At 34.3% G+C, this 18,490-nt stretch overlaps 2 protein-coding genes across 2 annotated transcripts; one reads left to right on the top strand and one right to left on the bottom strand.

Moving 5' to 3' along the window:
• Positions 1–5,801: 5,801 nt before the first annotated feature.
• LOC142537208 (F-box protein At5g49610-like) lies at positions 5,802–7,379 on the bottom strand. The gene is made up of 2 exons (XM_075642761.1): positions 7,204–7,379; positions 5,802–6,964 (listed from the first exon to the last, which is right to left on the bottom strand). The coding sequence occupies exons 1-2, from the start codon at positions 7,240–7,242 to the stop codon at positions 5,861–5,863; spliced, it is 1,143 nt and encodes a 380-aa protein (XP_075498876.1). The 5' UTR covers positions 7,243–7,379; the 3' UTR covers positions 5,802–5,860.
• Positions 7,380–12,943: 5,564 nt separating this feature from the next.
• On the top strand, positions 12,944–16,761 carry LOC142522458 (uncharacterized). Its single transcript, XM_075625877.1, has 2 exons — positions 12,944–16,238; positions 16,356–16,761. The coding sequence occupies exons 1-2, from the start codon at positions 12,944–12,946 to the stop codon at positions 16,721–16,723; spliced, it is 3,663 nt and encodes a 1,220-aa protein (XP_075481992.1). The 3' UTR covers positions 16,724–16,761.
• The last annotated feature ends 1,729 nt before the right edge of the window (positions 16,762–18,490 follow it).

Genomic DNA, 18,490 nt, shown 5'->3' with positions numbered 1-18,490 from the left:
TGACTCTGCTTTAATCATCATATGCATTTCTCCAACAATGTTTAGCTCCCTATTTTCTCTGAGGTCGAAAGCCTTGCATATCTCCGAAATCTCCTCAGGGTTTACCTGCACACATAATACAACCTCATTACATTTAAGCACAGATAAAAAAAAGTACGGAAAACAATGGTTTAAAATATTAAATTAATCAACAAAACATGAGGGAAAGCAGGTGTCTAATAAAGAAGGCTCTCATCACTGTCTACGACTGCACTAGCCCTTAGATAAAAGTTGTCAGGTGCATGTACGATATCGTTCATGTCAAGGTCCAAATCCATATTTTGGTTATAACTTGTTGAATAAACTCCATCCGCTGAAAAATTAAACTTGTATTTTTCCTTTAAAAAATGTCAAATAAACGGCAAGATTAATTCCATACATTACATACAATGCGTACGATTGTTGTCTTCTTCATCTTCGTCAGTACCAGATTCTATAGCCTGTAAAATAGTCAAAGCTCTGGAATTACCAACAAACATAATAATTCCAAATCGGAACGACTATAAACAAGAATCTTAGCACGCCCCCCTCCTCCCCCCTACACGTGTGGCCTAATGGATGAGTCGCTCAAGATGCCAAGATCCAAATCCATAATTCCTTGTGTTTGGCCCAAATTCAATTTCCATGTGTTTGTCGGTCCAACAATTTGAAGAAGTACACCACACCTTATAGCCCAGTGGATTCCATCCAATTTACATCATGCTGGATATAACTCCTTCAAACACAAGTGTGTTACTAGTACTGATAACAACACCACCACCCCACATATCAGAGATGACTCTGCTTTGGTCATCGTATACCTTTCTCCAACATTGTTTAGCTCCGTATTTCTTATGAGGCCGAAAGCCTTCCATATCTCCGAAATCTCCCCAGGGTTTACCTGCAAACATAATACAACTTCATTACATTTAAGCACAGAGAAAAAAGTAGGGAAAACAATGGTTTAAAAAATTAAATTAATCAACAAACATGAGGGAAAGCGGGTGTCTAATAAAGAAGGCTGTCATCACTGTCTAGGACTGCAGTAGCCCTTAAATAAAAGTCGTCATGTGCATGTACGATATCGTTCAGGTCATGGTCCAAATCCATATTTTGGTTATAACTTGTTGAATACACTCCATCAGCTGTAAAAATTAAACTTGTGTTTTTCCTTTAAAAAATGTCAAATAAACGGCAAGATTAATGCGTACGATTGTTGTCTTCTTCATCTTCGTCAGTACCAGATCCTATAGCCTGTAAAATAGTCAAAGTTCTGGAATTATCAACAAACATAATAATTCCAAATCGAAATGACTATAAACAAGAATCCTAGCACGCCCCCTCCTCCCCCCCTACACGTGTGGCCTAATGGATGAGTCGCCCAAGATGCCAAGATCCAAATCCATAATCCCTTGTGTTTAGCCCAAATTCTTATCCATGTGTTTGTCGATCCAACAATTTGAAGAAGTACACCACGTCTTATAGCCCAGTGGATTCCATCCAATTTACATCATGCTGGATATAACTTCTTCAAACACAAGCGTGTTGTGAGTACTGATAACAACACCACCGACCCACACATCAGAGATGACTCTGCTTTAATCATCATATACCTTTCTCCAACAATGTTTAGCTCCCTATTTTCTCTGAGGTCGAAAGCCGTACATATCTTCAAAATCTCCTCAGGGTTTACCTGCACACATAATACAAGCTCATTACATTTAAGCACAGATAAAAAAAGTATGGAAAACAATGGTTTAAAAAATTAAATTAATCAACAAAACATGAGGCAAAGCGGTGTCTAATAAAGAAGGTTGTCATCACTGTCTACGACTGCACTAGCCCTTAGATAAAAGTCGTCAGAGGAATGTACGATATCGTTCAGGTCATGGTCCGAATCCATATTTTGGTTATAACTTGGTGAATAGACTCCATCAGCTGTAAAAATTAAACTTGTGTTTTTCCTTTAAAAAATGTCAAATTAACGGCTAGATTAATTCCATACATAACATATAATGCGTATGATTGATGTCTTCTTCATCTTCGTCAGCACCAGATTCTATAGCCTGTAAAATAGTCAAAGCTCTGGAATTATCAATAAACATAATAATTCCAAATCGAAACGACAATAAACAAGAATCCTAGCACTCCCCCCTCCTCCCCCCTACACATGTGGCCTAATGGATGAGTAACTCAATATGCCAAGACCCAAATCCATAATTCCTTGTGTTTGGCCCAAATTCGTTATCCATGTGTTTGTCGGTCCAACAATTTGAAGAAGTACACCACGCCTTATAGCCCAGTGGATTCCATCCAATTTACATCATGCTGGATATAACTCATTCAAACACAACCGTGTTGCGAGTACTGATAACAACACCACCGCCCCACACATCAGAGATGACTCTGCTTTAATCATCTTATACATTTCTCCAACAATGTTTAGCTCCCTATTTTCTCAGAGGTCGAAAGCCTTCCATATCTCCGAAATCTCCTCAGGGTTTACTTGCACACATAATACAACCTCATTACATTTAAGCACAGATAAAAAAAGTAGGGAAAACAATTATTTGAAAAATTAAATTAATCAACAAAACATGAGGGAAAGCAGGTGTCTAATAAATAAGGCTATCATCAATGCCTACGACTGCACTAGCCCTTAGATAAAAGTCATCAGGTGCATGTACGATATCGTTCAGGTCATGATCCAAATCCATATTTTGGTTATAAATTGTTGAATAAACTCCATCAGCTGTAAAAATTAAACTTGTGTTTTTCCTTTAAAAATGTCAAATAAACGACGAGATTAATTCCATACATAACATATAATGCGTACGATTGTTGTCTTCTTCATCTTCGTCAGTACCAGATTCTATAGCCTGTAAAATAGTCAAAGCTCTGGAATTATCAACAAACATAATAATTCCAAATCATAACGACTATAAACAAGAATCTTAGCACGCCCCACTCCTCCCCCCTACACGTGTGGCCTAATGGATGAGTCGCTCAAGATGCCAAGACCCAAATCCATAATTCCTTGTGTTTGGCCCAAATTCGTTATCCATATGTTTTTTTGTCCAACAATTTGAAGAAGTACACCACGCCTTATAGCCCAGTGGATTCCATCCAATTTACATCCATGCTGGATATAACTCATTCAAACACAAGTGTGTTGCGAGTACTGATAACAACACCACCGCCCCACACATCAGAGATGACTCTGCTTTAATCATCTTATACATTTCTCCAACAATGTTTAGCTCCCTATTTTCTCTGAGGTCGAAAGCCTTCCATATCTCCAAATCTCCTCAGGGTTTACCTGCACACATAATACAACCTCATTACATTTAAGCACATAAAAAAAGTAGGGAAAACAGTGGTTTAAAAAATTAAATTATTCAACAAAACATGAGGGAAAGCAGGTGTCTAATAAATGAGGCTATCATCACTTTCTACGACTGCACTAGCCCTTAGATAAAAGTCGTCAGGTGCATGTACGATATCGTTAAGGTCATGGTCCAAATCCATATTTTGGTTATAACTTGTTGAATAGACTACATCAGCTGTAAAAATTAAACTTGTGTTTTTCCTTTAAAAAATCTCAAATAAACGACGAGATTAATTCCATACATAACATATAATGTGTACGATTGTTGTCTTCTTCATCTTCGTCAGTACCAGATTCTATAGCCATGTAAAATAGTCAAAGCTCTGGAAGTATCAACAAACATAATAATTCCAAATCAAAATGATTGTAAACAAGAATCCTAGCACTGCCCCCCTCCTCCCCCCCTACACGTGTGACCTAATGGATGAGTCGTCCAAGATGCCAAGACCCAAATCCATAATTCCTTGTGTTTGGCCCAAATTCGTTATCCATATGTTTTTTTGTCCAACAATTTGAAGAAGTACACCACGCCTTATAGCCCAGTGGATTCCATCCAATTTACATCATGCTGGATATAACTCCTTCAAACACAAGTGTGTTGCGAGTACTGATAACAACACCACCGCCCCACACATCAGAGATGACTCTGCTTTAATCATCTTATACATTTCTCCAACAATGTTTAGCTCCATATTTTCTCTGAGGTCGAAAGCCTTCCATATCTCCAAATCTCCTCAGGGTTTACCTGCACACATAATACAACATCATTACATTTAAGCACAGATAAAAAAGTACGGAAAAAAATGGTTTAAAAAATTAAATTAATCAACAAAACATGAGGGAAAGCTGGTGTTTAATAAAGAAGGTTGTCATCACTGTCTACGACTGCACTAGCCCTTAGATAAAAGTCGTCAGGTGCATGTACGATATCGTTCAGGTCATGATCCAAATCCATATTTTGGTTATAACTTGTTGAATAGAAAATCCATCAGCTGTAAAAATTAAACTTTTGTTTTTTCTTTAAAAAATGTCAAATAAACGGCAAAATTAATTCCATACATAACATATAATGCGTACAATTGTTGTCTTCTCCATCTTCGTCAGTATCAGATTCTATAGTCTCTAAAATAGTCAAAGCTCTGGAAGTATCAACAAACATAATAATTTCGAATTCATGATCCATGTGTTTGTCGGCCCAACAATTTGAAAAAGTACACCACACTGTATAGTCAAGTGGATATTCATCCAATTTATATCATGCTGGATATAACTCTTTAAAGCACAATACCCACACCCAACCGTCACCTCTCCCATCAATATTTGTTTTTTCATCATTTTACTTTAATTAGGACGCTGCCACCCTCCACTTTTGCATTAAATATCAGTAGGGGTTTGTTTTAATTCTTTTTAGCATTTTCAAATGAAATGAAATGAAAACCATCACAATATTTTCTAAAAAATTATATCCATACAATGATTATTAATATTATTGTCAAACTGAATCTATTATTTATATTAATGAATTATTAATTCAAATAAATTAATAAAATAATAATATGTTATAATTAGATACAAATATATGGAATTCTATATAATTTTTTTTACAAAAGTCAACAAAAATATAACAAAAAATCCACCATGAATTTACATAAATATGTTTGTAAATAAGTGAGATTATGTGAAAGTTAATAAAAATTTATCAAATACACATAAATCTATCATTTTAAAAAGTCATTAAATCTCTATATTATATACACCACACTTGGATAGTATCCCAAAGTATTTGATTTACAATGAAGTATTTGATTTGAGATTTTTCAGATGAAGGAATCATAAATAACATTTAAATTGCATATATGGATATAATCAAGTCTATTATAATTCGAAATCCTTCAAATATAAATAAAGACATTGGAACGATCTTCTCTTATGGTTTGAAACTCTTTTAACTTGTATGGATGAATAAAATATTTTCATCCAAACTCAAATTTTACATGTTTCTGGCGAACCATACGGATAAAAGTCTCATTAGTTGGTCTCGAGAAAGAGATTCGTAAATATTGGGAATCCTTCAAAATAATCTAGGTGACTATCTTGAAATAAAAGTATAAAACTCAGGTAAAAATTTGTGTGAGACAGTCTCACATGTCGTATTTTGTGATACAAATTTTTTATTCGGGTCATACATGAAAAATTATTATTTTTTATGCTAAGAGTATTATTTTTTATTGTGAATATCGGTAGGGTTGATCCGTCTCACAGATAAAGATTCGTGACCGTCTCACAATAGACCTACTCTAAAACTAAACATTTCAAACCTATGAAAACAACTTATATCTTGAAATAACTCGTACGAATCGAGAAGAAACGAGTTCATCGAATAATAATTCATTCGCAGCAACAATTAAATTTAAATTATTTAAAGCTCCATGTGATCCAGTCTTGAAATTGGTCTTAAAATCCTCCTTCCAACGAAACCAAGCTGTTCACATGGCCTCGAAAATGGTGTCTTTTCGCATCGGCGCTCAGCTCAATCAACCGAATTTCTCTTGTTTTAACATTATAAGCTATGCAATGCCTCGTGGGATACCAATCGCAGAAGAGCAACACCTCCCTAACGACTAACCAACAACAGGGAAATAGTGATGAGAAATTCTTGACTTGGGAAATTTCCTTGAACCTGTGCCTCACTGGTTTCAAATCAATTTTAAGCGTCATGATCCATTCCCCAGTTTTGGGATTCATTTCCCAAACATCCGTCAAAAACTTAGTTGTCACACAAAAGAAGGATAGATTACTTCCCATTGCCATAAACTTTCCACGTTTGGTAGACGCTATTAACTGAGGAAGAGAGAAACGGCAAACGGCTTCAGTCTCCACATTAAAAGTCAAAACAACAGTTTGCCCTATGAAGTGCACATAGCCTCCAGTAACGAACGGACTACGATAGGCAATTCCGTCAAAGGGATTTATGTCGATGCATCTCCAAACTTTATCAACTCCAACAGTTAGCACATGAATACGCGTCCTCGGATTCAAAAATTCTTCGCCGCACGCATATACCACTTTATACTCCATGGAAGCTTCACAAAATGCTAAGCCAAAAGACGGAAAGAATATTATTTTATGCAAATATGGAGGAAGAACGGCCCACTGCTTTGTTAAGGGATTAATAACATAAAGAATTTGACGGTCTCTGGGATCATAGGACAATACTAAACCATTGCAGCTAGTCCACACTAGGTTTTTAAAACGGTAGTCAAGCTTAGATATCTCCATACAACCCCTTCGCATTTCCACATAAACCACATTGTCAGCCAGAGGCAAACACTCCTGGATTATAATTCCAGTAGCTGAATTCCGGAGATGGTGGTTGATGAAAACTCGGGAACGGATGATAAGGTTCCATTCTTTGCAAACATGCCTCATCACATCATATAAGACCTGAGCCGAAAGATACGAAAGAAATTCGAAAAACACTTCTTGAGGAAGATATTTGGTCCGTCTCTTCCTCGCACAACTCTTGCAGCAATGGAAAATGTAAGGGTTGATGGATCCCTGAGTAGTAGTTATACACAAGAATTAAGATTGCTGAGTCCAACGAAAAATTCTCCCCTTTGTCCCTCCAATTCAACAAAAACAAAAACTAAACAATTTTTGAGATAATATAAATTTGGTAACAAAAAAGATTTAGATTTCGGAAAGAAAAAGATGAACGTAAAAACAAGTCTTGCCATTTTCCAGCAAGTTGAATTTTTTTTTTCCAGGCCCAAAACGTCAATACTGAACATTGTTACCGCAGTTTTTGGTTCGGTGGCGTCATCTGCATCGGCCATCAAAGCATCCAAGCACTTCGATCGGGACTACTTTCTCCGGAGCCTTGGCGGCGGAGGTGATGAGATGGTCGGCGGCGGCAGAACACCTTCGGTGGACTTTTGACGGCCAAGGAATGGCTTCAGAGAGATTTGGACTAAAAAGCTAAACTTCATGACCTTGAATATATAAAATAAGAATTAATTTTCCCACTCAATCGTATGATTTGGGCGTCATGGATCCAGTCGATTTTTTTTATTAAAAAAAAATTAAAAAAATCTAAAACTTTTTTTTATTTAACAAGTTTTTTAGAATTTTTTCTCAAAAATATAATTTTTCATGAAAAATAAAAAATAGAGGAATCAAAAAAATAAATAAAAGATAAAAAAGAAACAGATGGTTGAAAAAAAAAAAAGAATAGTAAATTAGGTGTATTCTAATTATATTTTTGAGATATTTTATTTTTTGATTGTGTGGATCTAATTGTCTTGTACAACAAAATTCTCTATAAACTAGAATTCTCCACATACAATTCTCTTATCAAGGTAACACATTCATACACAATTATATATATATATATATAACTACTTACATTATCTTCACAAGAATATATGATTTTTGATATTTTTTACAATAAATTGTGTATTTACATATAAAATAACATGTATGAATTGAATTGCATAAACAATTGTGTGTATATATATATATATACACAAACACACACACACAAATATGTGTGTTTTATAATAGTTTTTGAATTTGATCATAAATGTTAAACCTATACCTAAAAAATGAAAAATTAAAATCTTAATTTCATGTGTACTTTTGTTTATGCTTAATACCTTGAATATTCATTACTTCTAAATGTTTCCGGCCAACAAAATTGAGGATTTTAATGTTGTTGATAAATTATTTGATTTTTCCTTCTAAATTTAAAGGAGGATATTTCAAGCAGAGACGGATGTATTCTAGGGCTGTACTGGGCTGTAGCCCAGCCCACTTTTTTAATAATTTAGCGACGGTTTTTCAAAAACCGTCGCTAATATTTGCGACGGTTTTAGTAAAACCGCCGCCGATCTGGATCGGCGACGGTTTTAATTGCACTGTCGCTACTAGTGACGGTTTATTCAAACAGTCGCTAATAACAGTCGCTATTAGCGACTGTTTTTTGAAAAATCGTCGCTAATAGCGACGGTTGTTTCAAAAACCGTCGTACATCAATGTCTTAGTCCAATCAAGTCCCGTCCATTTACAAGGATGAGACCAAATTTATCCTCTGATCCGCCCCACCTCAATTCTACAAAATTTCTCTCCCAAGTCCCAAGCCCTTTAGCGACAGAATAGAATTGCGGACTCCCGAAGAAATCGAATTGCTCATCGGCAAGGCAACAATCCAGGTAAGAATCGGCTATACATTTTTTATTTTGTTTTTTATAGCTTCTCTGTGTGTGATTTGTGGTTTCTTGATTGTTTGTTGTTGAGTTGTTGAGTGACTATTACTTGTTTATTTGGTTAATAATTATTTTATTCTTGTTTAGGATTATAAATTGAACTATTTCAAAATGGAATATCAATCTGCTACAAAGAAAGGAAAAACATTGATATCCTCTTTCTTTAAGAAGAGAGATCGTCAAGCTAGTGAAGATACTTCAATTCCTACGGTCCTTACAATGCAACATCAATCCAGTGAAAGTCTTCTATTTCCCAATATCCAAATTCTTCAAAGAAAATCTCAAGACATTTTGACTGCTATCACATTTGTCACTACTACCAAAACTTGCCTTCAAGAATTTAGAGAATGTGGGTGGAATGAATTTCTTCAGGAAGTTAAAGTTTTTTGCTCAAGAAATGAAATTGATGTACCTGACCTTGATTGTCTATATAAGATTGGACGTTCCTGTCGGCAAACTACAATAGAACATCATTACCACTTTGATGTTTTTAATGCAGCAATAGATTTCATTTTGATGGAGTTAAATACTCGGTTCAATGAGTCATCGGTGGAACTTCTTTCTCTTAGTACAGCTTTAGATCCTAAAAATTCATTTGACTCATTTAACAGTGATGATATTTGCAAGCTTGCGAAGAAGTTTTATCCTGGAGATTTCACAGATCAAGAAATTGTTGCTTTAGAGTATGAATTGATACATTATAAACTTGATGTGATGCAGAATTTAAAGGTTTCTACACTTGTTGAGTTGTGTCAGCAATTGACCGAGAGTGGACGGTCAAGTGTTTATGTTATGTTGACTAGATTGATTCATCTTGTTTTGACATTACCTGTGTCTACTGCCACTACTGAGCGGGCTTTTTCAGCAATGAAGCATGTGAAGACGGCACTTCGCAATAAAATGGAGGATGACTTTCTTGCCGATTGTTTGACACTCTATATTGAACGAGATTTAGCTAAACATATTGATGAATTTTATGTTTTAAAATCTCGTATGGCACAACTTCGTTGAACGATATAATGTAAATTTTTTTTAATAATATATAACTTATCATATTGACTTCAAGCCCCCCCAACTTTTATTCCTGGATCCGTCCCTGATTTCAAGTTCAAATATTCTGTTTGATTTTAAAATTTGATGTGATCTTATTTCTTTTTATATAGATATTTTCTAGGATAAAAAAATATCGAATTTAAATATATTATTTTGGTTATAAAACAAAACAAATAAATTAACACAATTTCTACAATATTTTGAATTCAATATACCCATTTTTAAAAGACAAAAAGATCTGCAACAAATAGTTTCCTAAAGTATATATTGCATTTGGATGGATATATTTCAAGTCCATTGAATTCAAATATATGCATATCTTTTTCCTTAGTTTTAGATGGTTAAGTCCATGCTACCTAAGGGGTACTGCCTCCACATGATTTGGATGGACAAGATTCACACACATATGTGATTTTAAAAAAATTAGTGGACCCCGTGTATGTGTGGCTAAATTTGGGCCCTTGATTCTATCATGTGGATAGTGTCCCTACATGTAGGATGGAATCAACCGTTTTAGATAACCGATATCATAGACTTCAAATTTACATGTTGCATGTTTAAATAATGTTTCATGTTAATTGAGATAGATTTCAAGTTTAACAATAATGAAGACATTTGAAAGTCATTCTAATTTGTGTTACAAATGTATAAATAAGTCATGCATGGATTTAAGATTTCATCTATTGTTTCGTTGTTAACACTAAAATTATAATCGAAATCAAATCCGTCATCCAAAATTAAACTTAAAGATCGAGGGTTGTTAGAAAGCTTATAAAAATATTTAGAATTGGATTTACCTAATAAAAAACACTAGCCCTGGGAATTACAGCTAAGCCCTCAAGGAAGGAGCTAGCCTGGGTCGAATCACATGCTATCCCCTGAAATAATCCGCCCTTGTTCGTAAATAAAACATACGCTAAATAATACATAAATGCATTAAAAATAATTTATTACATCATCAATAAAAAAAAAGACAACGAATATTAGATCTTTGTTTTTTGACTATTTAGATCTTCGTTTTTTGATATCAGCCCAAAAAGCTAGGGATTAAAGTTTAGCTTCACGTTATCAATTAACACATTATTAAACAGATTAAAAATAATATTCGATTTCAATGTATGGATTTACGTGAAAATTGAAACTTCAGATCTTAATATGTTTATTACAATTTGACGTTGTGTACTAGCTACTCCCAACTGATCAATCGTCTTTCAGAGCAAAAAGTCCAAGTCTAGATTTTATTTTTCTCCATTGAGGCTTACTGCTTCTCATGTTAATTAATATAGCAGGAAAATAAATTTCAGAAGTTTTGAAAAATCAAAATTTAAGGTCTTTTACGTTAATAGTATGATATATTTGACGAATAGCCATAAATATTACGCAAATAAAATTCTGATGGTTGAATTTCTTAAATTCAACAACGAGTAGGTCTCTTGTGAGATGATCTCACGAATCTTTATCTGTGAGACGGGTCAACTCTACCGATATTCACAATAAAAAATAATACTTTTAGCTTAAAAAGTAATAAATTTTTATTGATAAACCAAATAAGAGATCTGTCTCACAAAATACGACATGTGAGACCGTCTCACACAAGTTTTTGCTTTCAACAAAATGTTTATTGGGTGGATTTATGCAAATATTTTTTTGAGGGTTGAAACATATATTTTTATAAAAATTTAAATGTGCAGCTAGTGTTGTTAATTGCCTACGCTGTCTTTATTTTCACCTCTAACAACTAATTTATTTTAATTTAAGAAGACCATTTATCACCCAACTACTCCCAATATTTACTCAACCCATCATTATTTATTTATTTTCCAAATTAAAAATTCTCTAAATTTATGACTTTTGCATTTAAAAACAATAATATAATCTACAAACAAATTGTTGGACATAGCCCGGATGCATATCTTGGACCTCAACTTCAGATAATGCCCAGCTTGCTGATGTAAATGACAGCCGTTAGTTTTTGAAATTTGTATAGTCAATTATTTTCTCTTCTAGTTTTTTCAATAAAGTCAACTTTATTTGAAAATTCAAAAGTAGAGTTCTCTCAATCATTTTTTTTAAGAAAATAAAATAAAACAATATTTATATTATATTGTTTTCCCACCTGCATAAAACTGTTCATCAGGTTGTGGTATGAATCTTTTTTTGCTCTTAAATAAATAGCCTTGTTGGATTTTTTTTAATCACATTTCCATAAGTAAAAAGGCAAAAATTTGTGTGACACGGTCTCACGGATCGTATTTTGTGAGACGGATCTCTTATTTGGGTTATCCATGAAAAAATATTAATTTTTATGCTAAGAGTATTACTTTTTATTATGAATATCGGTATGGTTGACTCGTTTCATAGATAAAGATTCGTGAGACAATCTCACAAGAGAGCTACTCTAACTAAAAATAGGAGAGTATTATTCAAATTATTTTTTTTAGGAAAAAACATTAGGATACGAGTAGTTTTAATTTGTAACAATGAAATATATCTTGTATATTGTGAGCTTATTTTTTTCTCGAATGATTTTTTATTTTATTTTTAATGCTAGTTTTCACTTTAGAAATACATACACCAAAACTGCAAATATGAAAATAGAATAAAGAACATTTAGCCTTGTGAGTAATATAATCAATTTTTATTTCCCATATTTTTACGAATTTTGATGAATTGTCATAGAAAAAGAAATTTTGAATAATAAATAGTGACATAACTTTGTTTTAAGGATATGAAAATTTTAATAGATCGTTTATATTGCAAACAATAAAAACAAAAAACATTTTAAAAAGTAAAACGTAAAGCTGAACATTAATAAACCTAAGAATTCTATTTTTTTTTTAAATTAATATTATTTTATTCTAGATTTCTTGTACCATTGCCACTGATTTTGTTTTAATAGCAATATCTATGGTTGTCAACCCTTCACTAAGTGGGGATGGGTGGATTTGGCTTAAAGACGTGATGTGATGTCCCCATCTTCCGATTTCTTTTGGTTTTGGTCAATGGGAAACGCATTTAGTCCGCCATGTTTTATAGTGTTCATACTGTTGAAGAAATATAAAAAATTTATTACCTTCTTTGACTTATTACCTTATCTCTTCCACACATTCTTGATTCTGTCACCAATTGATTGCAAATATTTCCCTCTCCAAGCTCTGATCTACCACCTTAAAGAAACGATATGGGGAGAATTTAGCATATTATCTTCAAGAAAATAGATATGAAAACATCCCAGAAATCTTTCGTTTTCTTGCTTCATATTCTTCTTTTTACCCTGCTTCCATTAAAGACTGAATCTTCTGCAAGAACAGAAGCAGAAGCATTGGTGACATGGAAGAGGAGCTTGTCACCAGTTTCTTCTCTCAATTCATGGTCACTAAACAACATAAGAAATCTCTGCAAATGGACGGGGATTAGCTGCAACGCTGGTGGCTCGGTTTCTGGCATAAATTTGTCACATGCAAATCTCTCAGGAAGGATTAATGAACTTGATTTTGGCTCATTTCCAAGTCTCGCCAGTTTCAGTCTCAATGGGAATAATTTCAACGGTTCGATACCATCAAGTATTGGGAATCTATCAAAGATAACTTTCTTGGACCTCAGCAACAATTTATTCGATGGCATCATTCCAGCAGAGGTCGGGAATTTTAAAGAGATTCAGTACATTAGTTTGTATAACAACAATCTGAATGGGAGGGTTCCTTACCAAATTGGCAATCTTCAAAAGGTGAGATACTTGGATTTTGGTTCAAATTACTTGGAGTCTACCGACTGGTCTAGGATCCGGGGATTCCCTTTCTTGACTTACCTGAGCTTTTATTACAACTCACTCACCTTGGAATTTCCAGGTTTTATTTCCAGTTGTCCCAACCTCACTTTTCTTGACTTGTCAGTAAACAATTTTACCGGCCAAATCCCTGAATCGGTATTCAAGAATCTGCTCAAGCTCGAATATCTGAATCTCACCACCAATTCATTTCAAGGGCTTTTGTCAGCAAATCTAACCAATCTTTCAAAGTTGAAAGATATTCGGTTAGCGAATAACATGTTCTCTGGCTCAATACCTGATACCATTGACTTGATATATGGTCTCCAAATTCTTGAGCTGTTTAACAATTCGTTTAAAGGAAGTATTCCATCTTCTTTGGGAAAACTGAGGGATCTTAAGCAACTGGATCTCCGAATGAATGGCTTGAATTCCACGATTCCGTCTGAGCTTGGCCAGTGTGCTAACCTTACTTACCTGGCTTTCGCCCTTAATTCACTTACTGGACCTTTGCCTTCATCCTTTTCAAATTTGACCAAATTAATTCAGTTGGGATTGTCCGATAATAATCTCTCTGGAGATATATTGCATCAATTCATCAGCCATTGGACTGAATTAACATCATTGCAGCTTCAAAATAACCATTTCACCGGGGAAGTTCCACCTGAGATAGACTTACTGACGAATCTCAATTACCTTTTACTGTACAATAACACATTTTCAGGGTCCATTCCACAAGAGATTGGAAATCTACAAAACTTAATGGTCCTCGACCTTTCAGGAAACAATTTTTCAGGCGCAATTCCTATAACAATCACGAAGCTCACGAATCTTTCAATCCTAAACCTTTTCTTCAACAATTTTACTGGAACCATTCCACCTGCGATTGGAGATCTAAAATTACTTCAAGTTCTCGACCTCGATACAAATCAATTGAGTGGACAGTTGCCAGAGTCCATCTCTAACCTGAGTAGTTTGGAGGCTCTCTCCCTGTTTGACAATCAATTTTCAGGAATCATTCCACAGGACCTGGGAAAAAGAAGTCTTGGATTGGCCAATGTTAGCTTTTCCAGTAACTTCTTCTCTGGGGAACTGCCACCTGGTCTATGCAGTGGCTTTGCTTTAAATCAATTTACAGCGAACAACAACAATTTTTCAGGTCCATTGCCAGAGTGTTTGAAGAATTGTTCAAGCCTTCAGAGAGTAAGGCTCGATGACAACCGATTTTCAGGAGACATCTCAGAGGCATTTGGAATTCATCCAGATCTTAAATTCATCTCTCTTGGCAGAAACCAATTTACCGGCCAACTTGCACCAAAATGGGGACAATATGAACAGCTTACCAATATCCAGATGGATCACAATAAAATTTCTGGACTTATTCCAGCCGAGTTAGGAAATTTGACACAGTTAGGTCTTCTTGACTTGGGCTCAAATGAATTGACAGGCAAACTTCCTGCTGAATTGGGAAGTTCAGGCCAACTGTTCAGTCTCAATCTGAGAAACAATCAGTTGAATGGATCAATTCCTCGAACTATTGGCCGCTTGACACGGCTCCAGTTTCTCGATTTGTCAGCAAATACATTATCAGGAAACATTCCAGAAGAGCTTGGGAATTGTGAAAACTTGATAAGCTTGAATTTAAGCAGTAACTTTTTATCAGGGAACATTCCATCTGAACTTGGAAACTTGGTGATGTTACAGTTATTTTTGGATCTTAGCAACAATTCGTTGTCTGGGATGATTCCATCAAATTTGGGAAAGCTAACCTCTTTGGAGACTCTCAACCTGTCACGTAACAACCTTTCAGGAAGAATTCCTTCATCATTAACTGGAATGTTTAGTCTGAGGAATCTCAATTTCTCCTATAACAAGCTATCTGGTCCGATCCCCTCGGGTGGGATATTCACAAAAGTACCTGCCGCAACTTATATTGGAAACCCTGGCCTGTGTGGACCTGCCGAAGGATTATCACCTTGTGAGATCATTTCTTCAACTTCCAAGTCACAAAATAAGAGGATAAAGATTCTGATTGCTTCGATTGTTCCAGTTGCCAGCATCATAATTTTGGCAACCATTATTGTTGGATGTCTTATCTTCAGGAAGAAAACAGATAAACATGATGAAGAAAGTAAAACTACAACCTTTGGAAATACTGGATCATTCATTTGGGAAAAGGAGGGCAGACTCACATTTGGAGATATTGCCAAGGCAACTGAAGATTTCAGCGAGAAGTATTGCATTGGAAGAGGAGGATTTGGAAGCGTTTACAGAGCTGATTTGCCAGATGGACAGGTTGTTGCAGTTAAAAAGCTCAACATATCTGACTCCACTGCTATTCCACAAACAAATCTCCGCAGTTTTGAGAATGAAATTCGAACACTGACAGAAGTAAGGCATAGGAACATAATTAAACTTTATGGATATTGTTATCAGAGAGGGTCAATGTACCTGGTGTACGAGTATGTAGAAAGAGGTAGCTTGCGAAAAGTTCTGTACGATGATAGGGAGGTACCAGAAGTAGACTGGGCTACAAGAGTGAAAATCATCCAAGGAATATCACATGCACTCGCTTATCTGCATCACGACTGCTCCCCACCTATCGTGCACCGTGATGTGTCGCTGAACAATATCTTACTAGAGTCGGAATTTGAACCACGGCTCTCAGATTTTGGTACAGCAAAACTGCTAACTCCTGATACATCCAACTGGACCACAGTTGCCGGTTCCTATGGCTACATGGCACCAGGTAACGAAGCCAATCTGTATTTTCAACTTCTATACATTCTATCTTGGTTTATACGACTCCATAGAAATAAAAAAAAAATATGCTTTACTGATAAGTCATTTCTCGTGAACATGTTAGAGCTGGCATTTACCATGAAAGTCACAGCGAAATCTGACGTATACAGCTTCGGGGTGGTGGCATTGGAATTAATTATGGGAAAGCATCCAGGAGAGCTCATATCCACAGCCGCAAATTCAGCATTGCACAACAACTCTGATATGCTTTTGAAGGATTTTCTTGATCAACGCCTTCCACCCCCCACCGGCCAGATAGCAGAGGAAGTGGTGTTTGTGATCACCATTGCATTGGCATGTACGCGAGATAATCCAGAGACACGGCCAAACATGCGTTTTGTTGCGCAAGAGTTAGAAGCTAGTACTCAGGCTTACCTCCCCGAGCCGCTAGGATCCATAAAAATAGGGAAACTTACAAATTTCTCCAAGTAGGAAAGAAACTGTTCAGATTTCTTAATCTTTGCTCGAGTGTACAGCATGCACGTACAAGTCAATTTCAAACAATAATACCATTTAAACATGGAGGAATTACAGAGAAAATCAAGCAAACTGGTTCCGAGTAAGGTAACATGATCAATGCCGGGATTTGAATCCCCGCTCCTAATTAAAATCCATTTTTTTTTCTCTCATTTTTCTCGCTTGTGTTGCAGTAAAAAGTATATATATTATACCTGAATAGTAATAGAAGATGGTTTGATACTTACAAGTTCAACACTTTTTATTACACATAATTTGCACGTGATTAATCAGGGACGGACTGTACTTTTTTCGAAGAAGTGGAGAATTTTTTTTTCCATAATCTTTAAAAAATTAAATATAAATAAATAATATTTGCTTTAGAACATTATTTTAAAAATAAGAATCGATTCCATATAACTGATAAATGAGAATGGGTCTTATGTAAGAGAAAATTTTTGCCTATAAATTTTTAAATTTTATAATAATAATAAAAAAAATAAAATTAATAAATATATTATATCTTGTCCATTAAAAAATATTAAGTATTTTCTATATATATTTGAAGTGATTCGACTTTATTAAAATTAAATACAAAATAATATTTGATTTGACTCGATTTTTTTGTTATACAAGATTTGACTCAATTTAGTTATGTTTCTATGAATATAATATTTTGTCTTTTATTTATTTCAAGGCAACACAAATATAAATATAGTTAGTGAACATGACAGATATTAGTAACAATTTATTAATATTTTATAAACAGAATTCTGCAAAATATTATTTATTACAATTTAGATATATAATTCAATTCTATATTTAAAAAAAGAGTATTATTATAGATTTATGTTTATTATATTTAGATAATTTAAATCTATAAAGGATAGATTATTGTTATATAATTATATTTAATATATTAAAAATTGATACAAATAATTATTTAGGAATTTTTTAAAATTTTATTTAAATCTATTTTGCAAATTACTCATGCAAATTTAGAACATTATTTTACGAATCAAGGAATTTTTTTGTAGGGTGCTCCTTAATTATATTTATTATAATGAAGTATAAATAGGGTGATTGATTAAAGAAGTAACATTCAATAACTAAAAAATTTCATTTATGTTGTGAAAAAGTAAAAATTTATGGTAAAAAGTAAAATTCTCAAACTCTCAAAATTTACCAAACTACACACTTTTTAATATTTTTCTCTCTACTTAATTGTATCAAATCTTTACAAATGAAGACCTATTTATAGGATTTTTTTGGAAAACAATCCAAAAACAATTTCATCATTACATACATCATCACACACTAATTTTACCTAATTTTCAACATTCAACATTATAATTTTCAACACAAATATTTTTCATATTTTCAACACTCCCCCTTGTGATGATAATCATGATACGATGATGTCTTCATTACGTGATTTTGTACTGTCTCGTTAAAAACCTTACTAGGAAAAACCCATTGGGATAAAAACCATAGCAAGGGAAAAAGAGTGCAGTCACGTAAACTCCCCCTCATGTTGACACGAACAATTCTTCACAAATTTCGTAGATTGCGCATCCCAATATTATATATGTGCTTTCTGAATATTGTCGTAGGAAGTGCCTTTGTGAAGAGATCTGATGAGTTTTCACTTGATTGAATGTGACGAACATCAATACATTTACTCTTCTCAAGCTCCTTGGTGAATGCGAAGAACTTATGAGGAATATGTTTAGTTCTGTCGCT

This window comes from Primulina tabacum, chromosome 2, assembly GCF_025594145.1.
Source record: "Primulina tabacum isolate GXHZ01 chromosome 2, ASM2559414v2, whole genome shotgun sequence".
In the NCBI taxonomy this organism is placed as follows: domain Eukaryota; kingdom Viridiplantae; phylum Streptophyta; class Magnoliopsida; order Lamiales; family Gesneriaceae; genus Primulina; species Primulina tabacum.
This window is presented reverse-complemented; position numbering and strand designations above follow the sequence as displayed.

Coding starts and splice junctions, on each gene's coding strand:
- LOC142522458 (XM_075625877.1), top strand. CDS start 12,944: ATGAAAACATCCCAGAAATCTTTCGTTTTCTTGCTTCATATTCTTCTT. Junction 16,239..16,355: donor CTATGGCTACATGGCACCAG/GTAACGAAGCCA, acceptor TGAACATGTTAG/AGCTGGCATTTACCATGAAA.
- LOC142537208 (XM_075642761.1), bottom strand. CDS start 7,242: ATGGCCGATGCAGATGACGCCACCGAACCAAAAACTGCG. Junction 6,965..7,203: donor CCACCGAACCAAAAACTGCG/GTAACAATGTTC, acceptor ACTACTACTCAG/GGATCCATCAACCCTTACAT.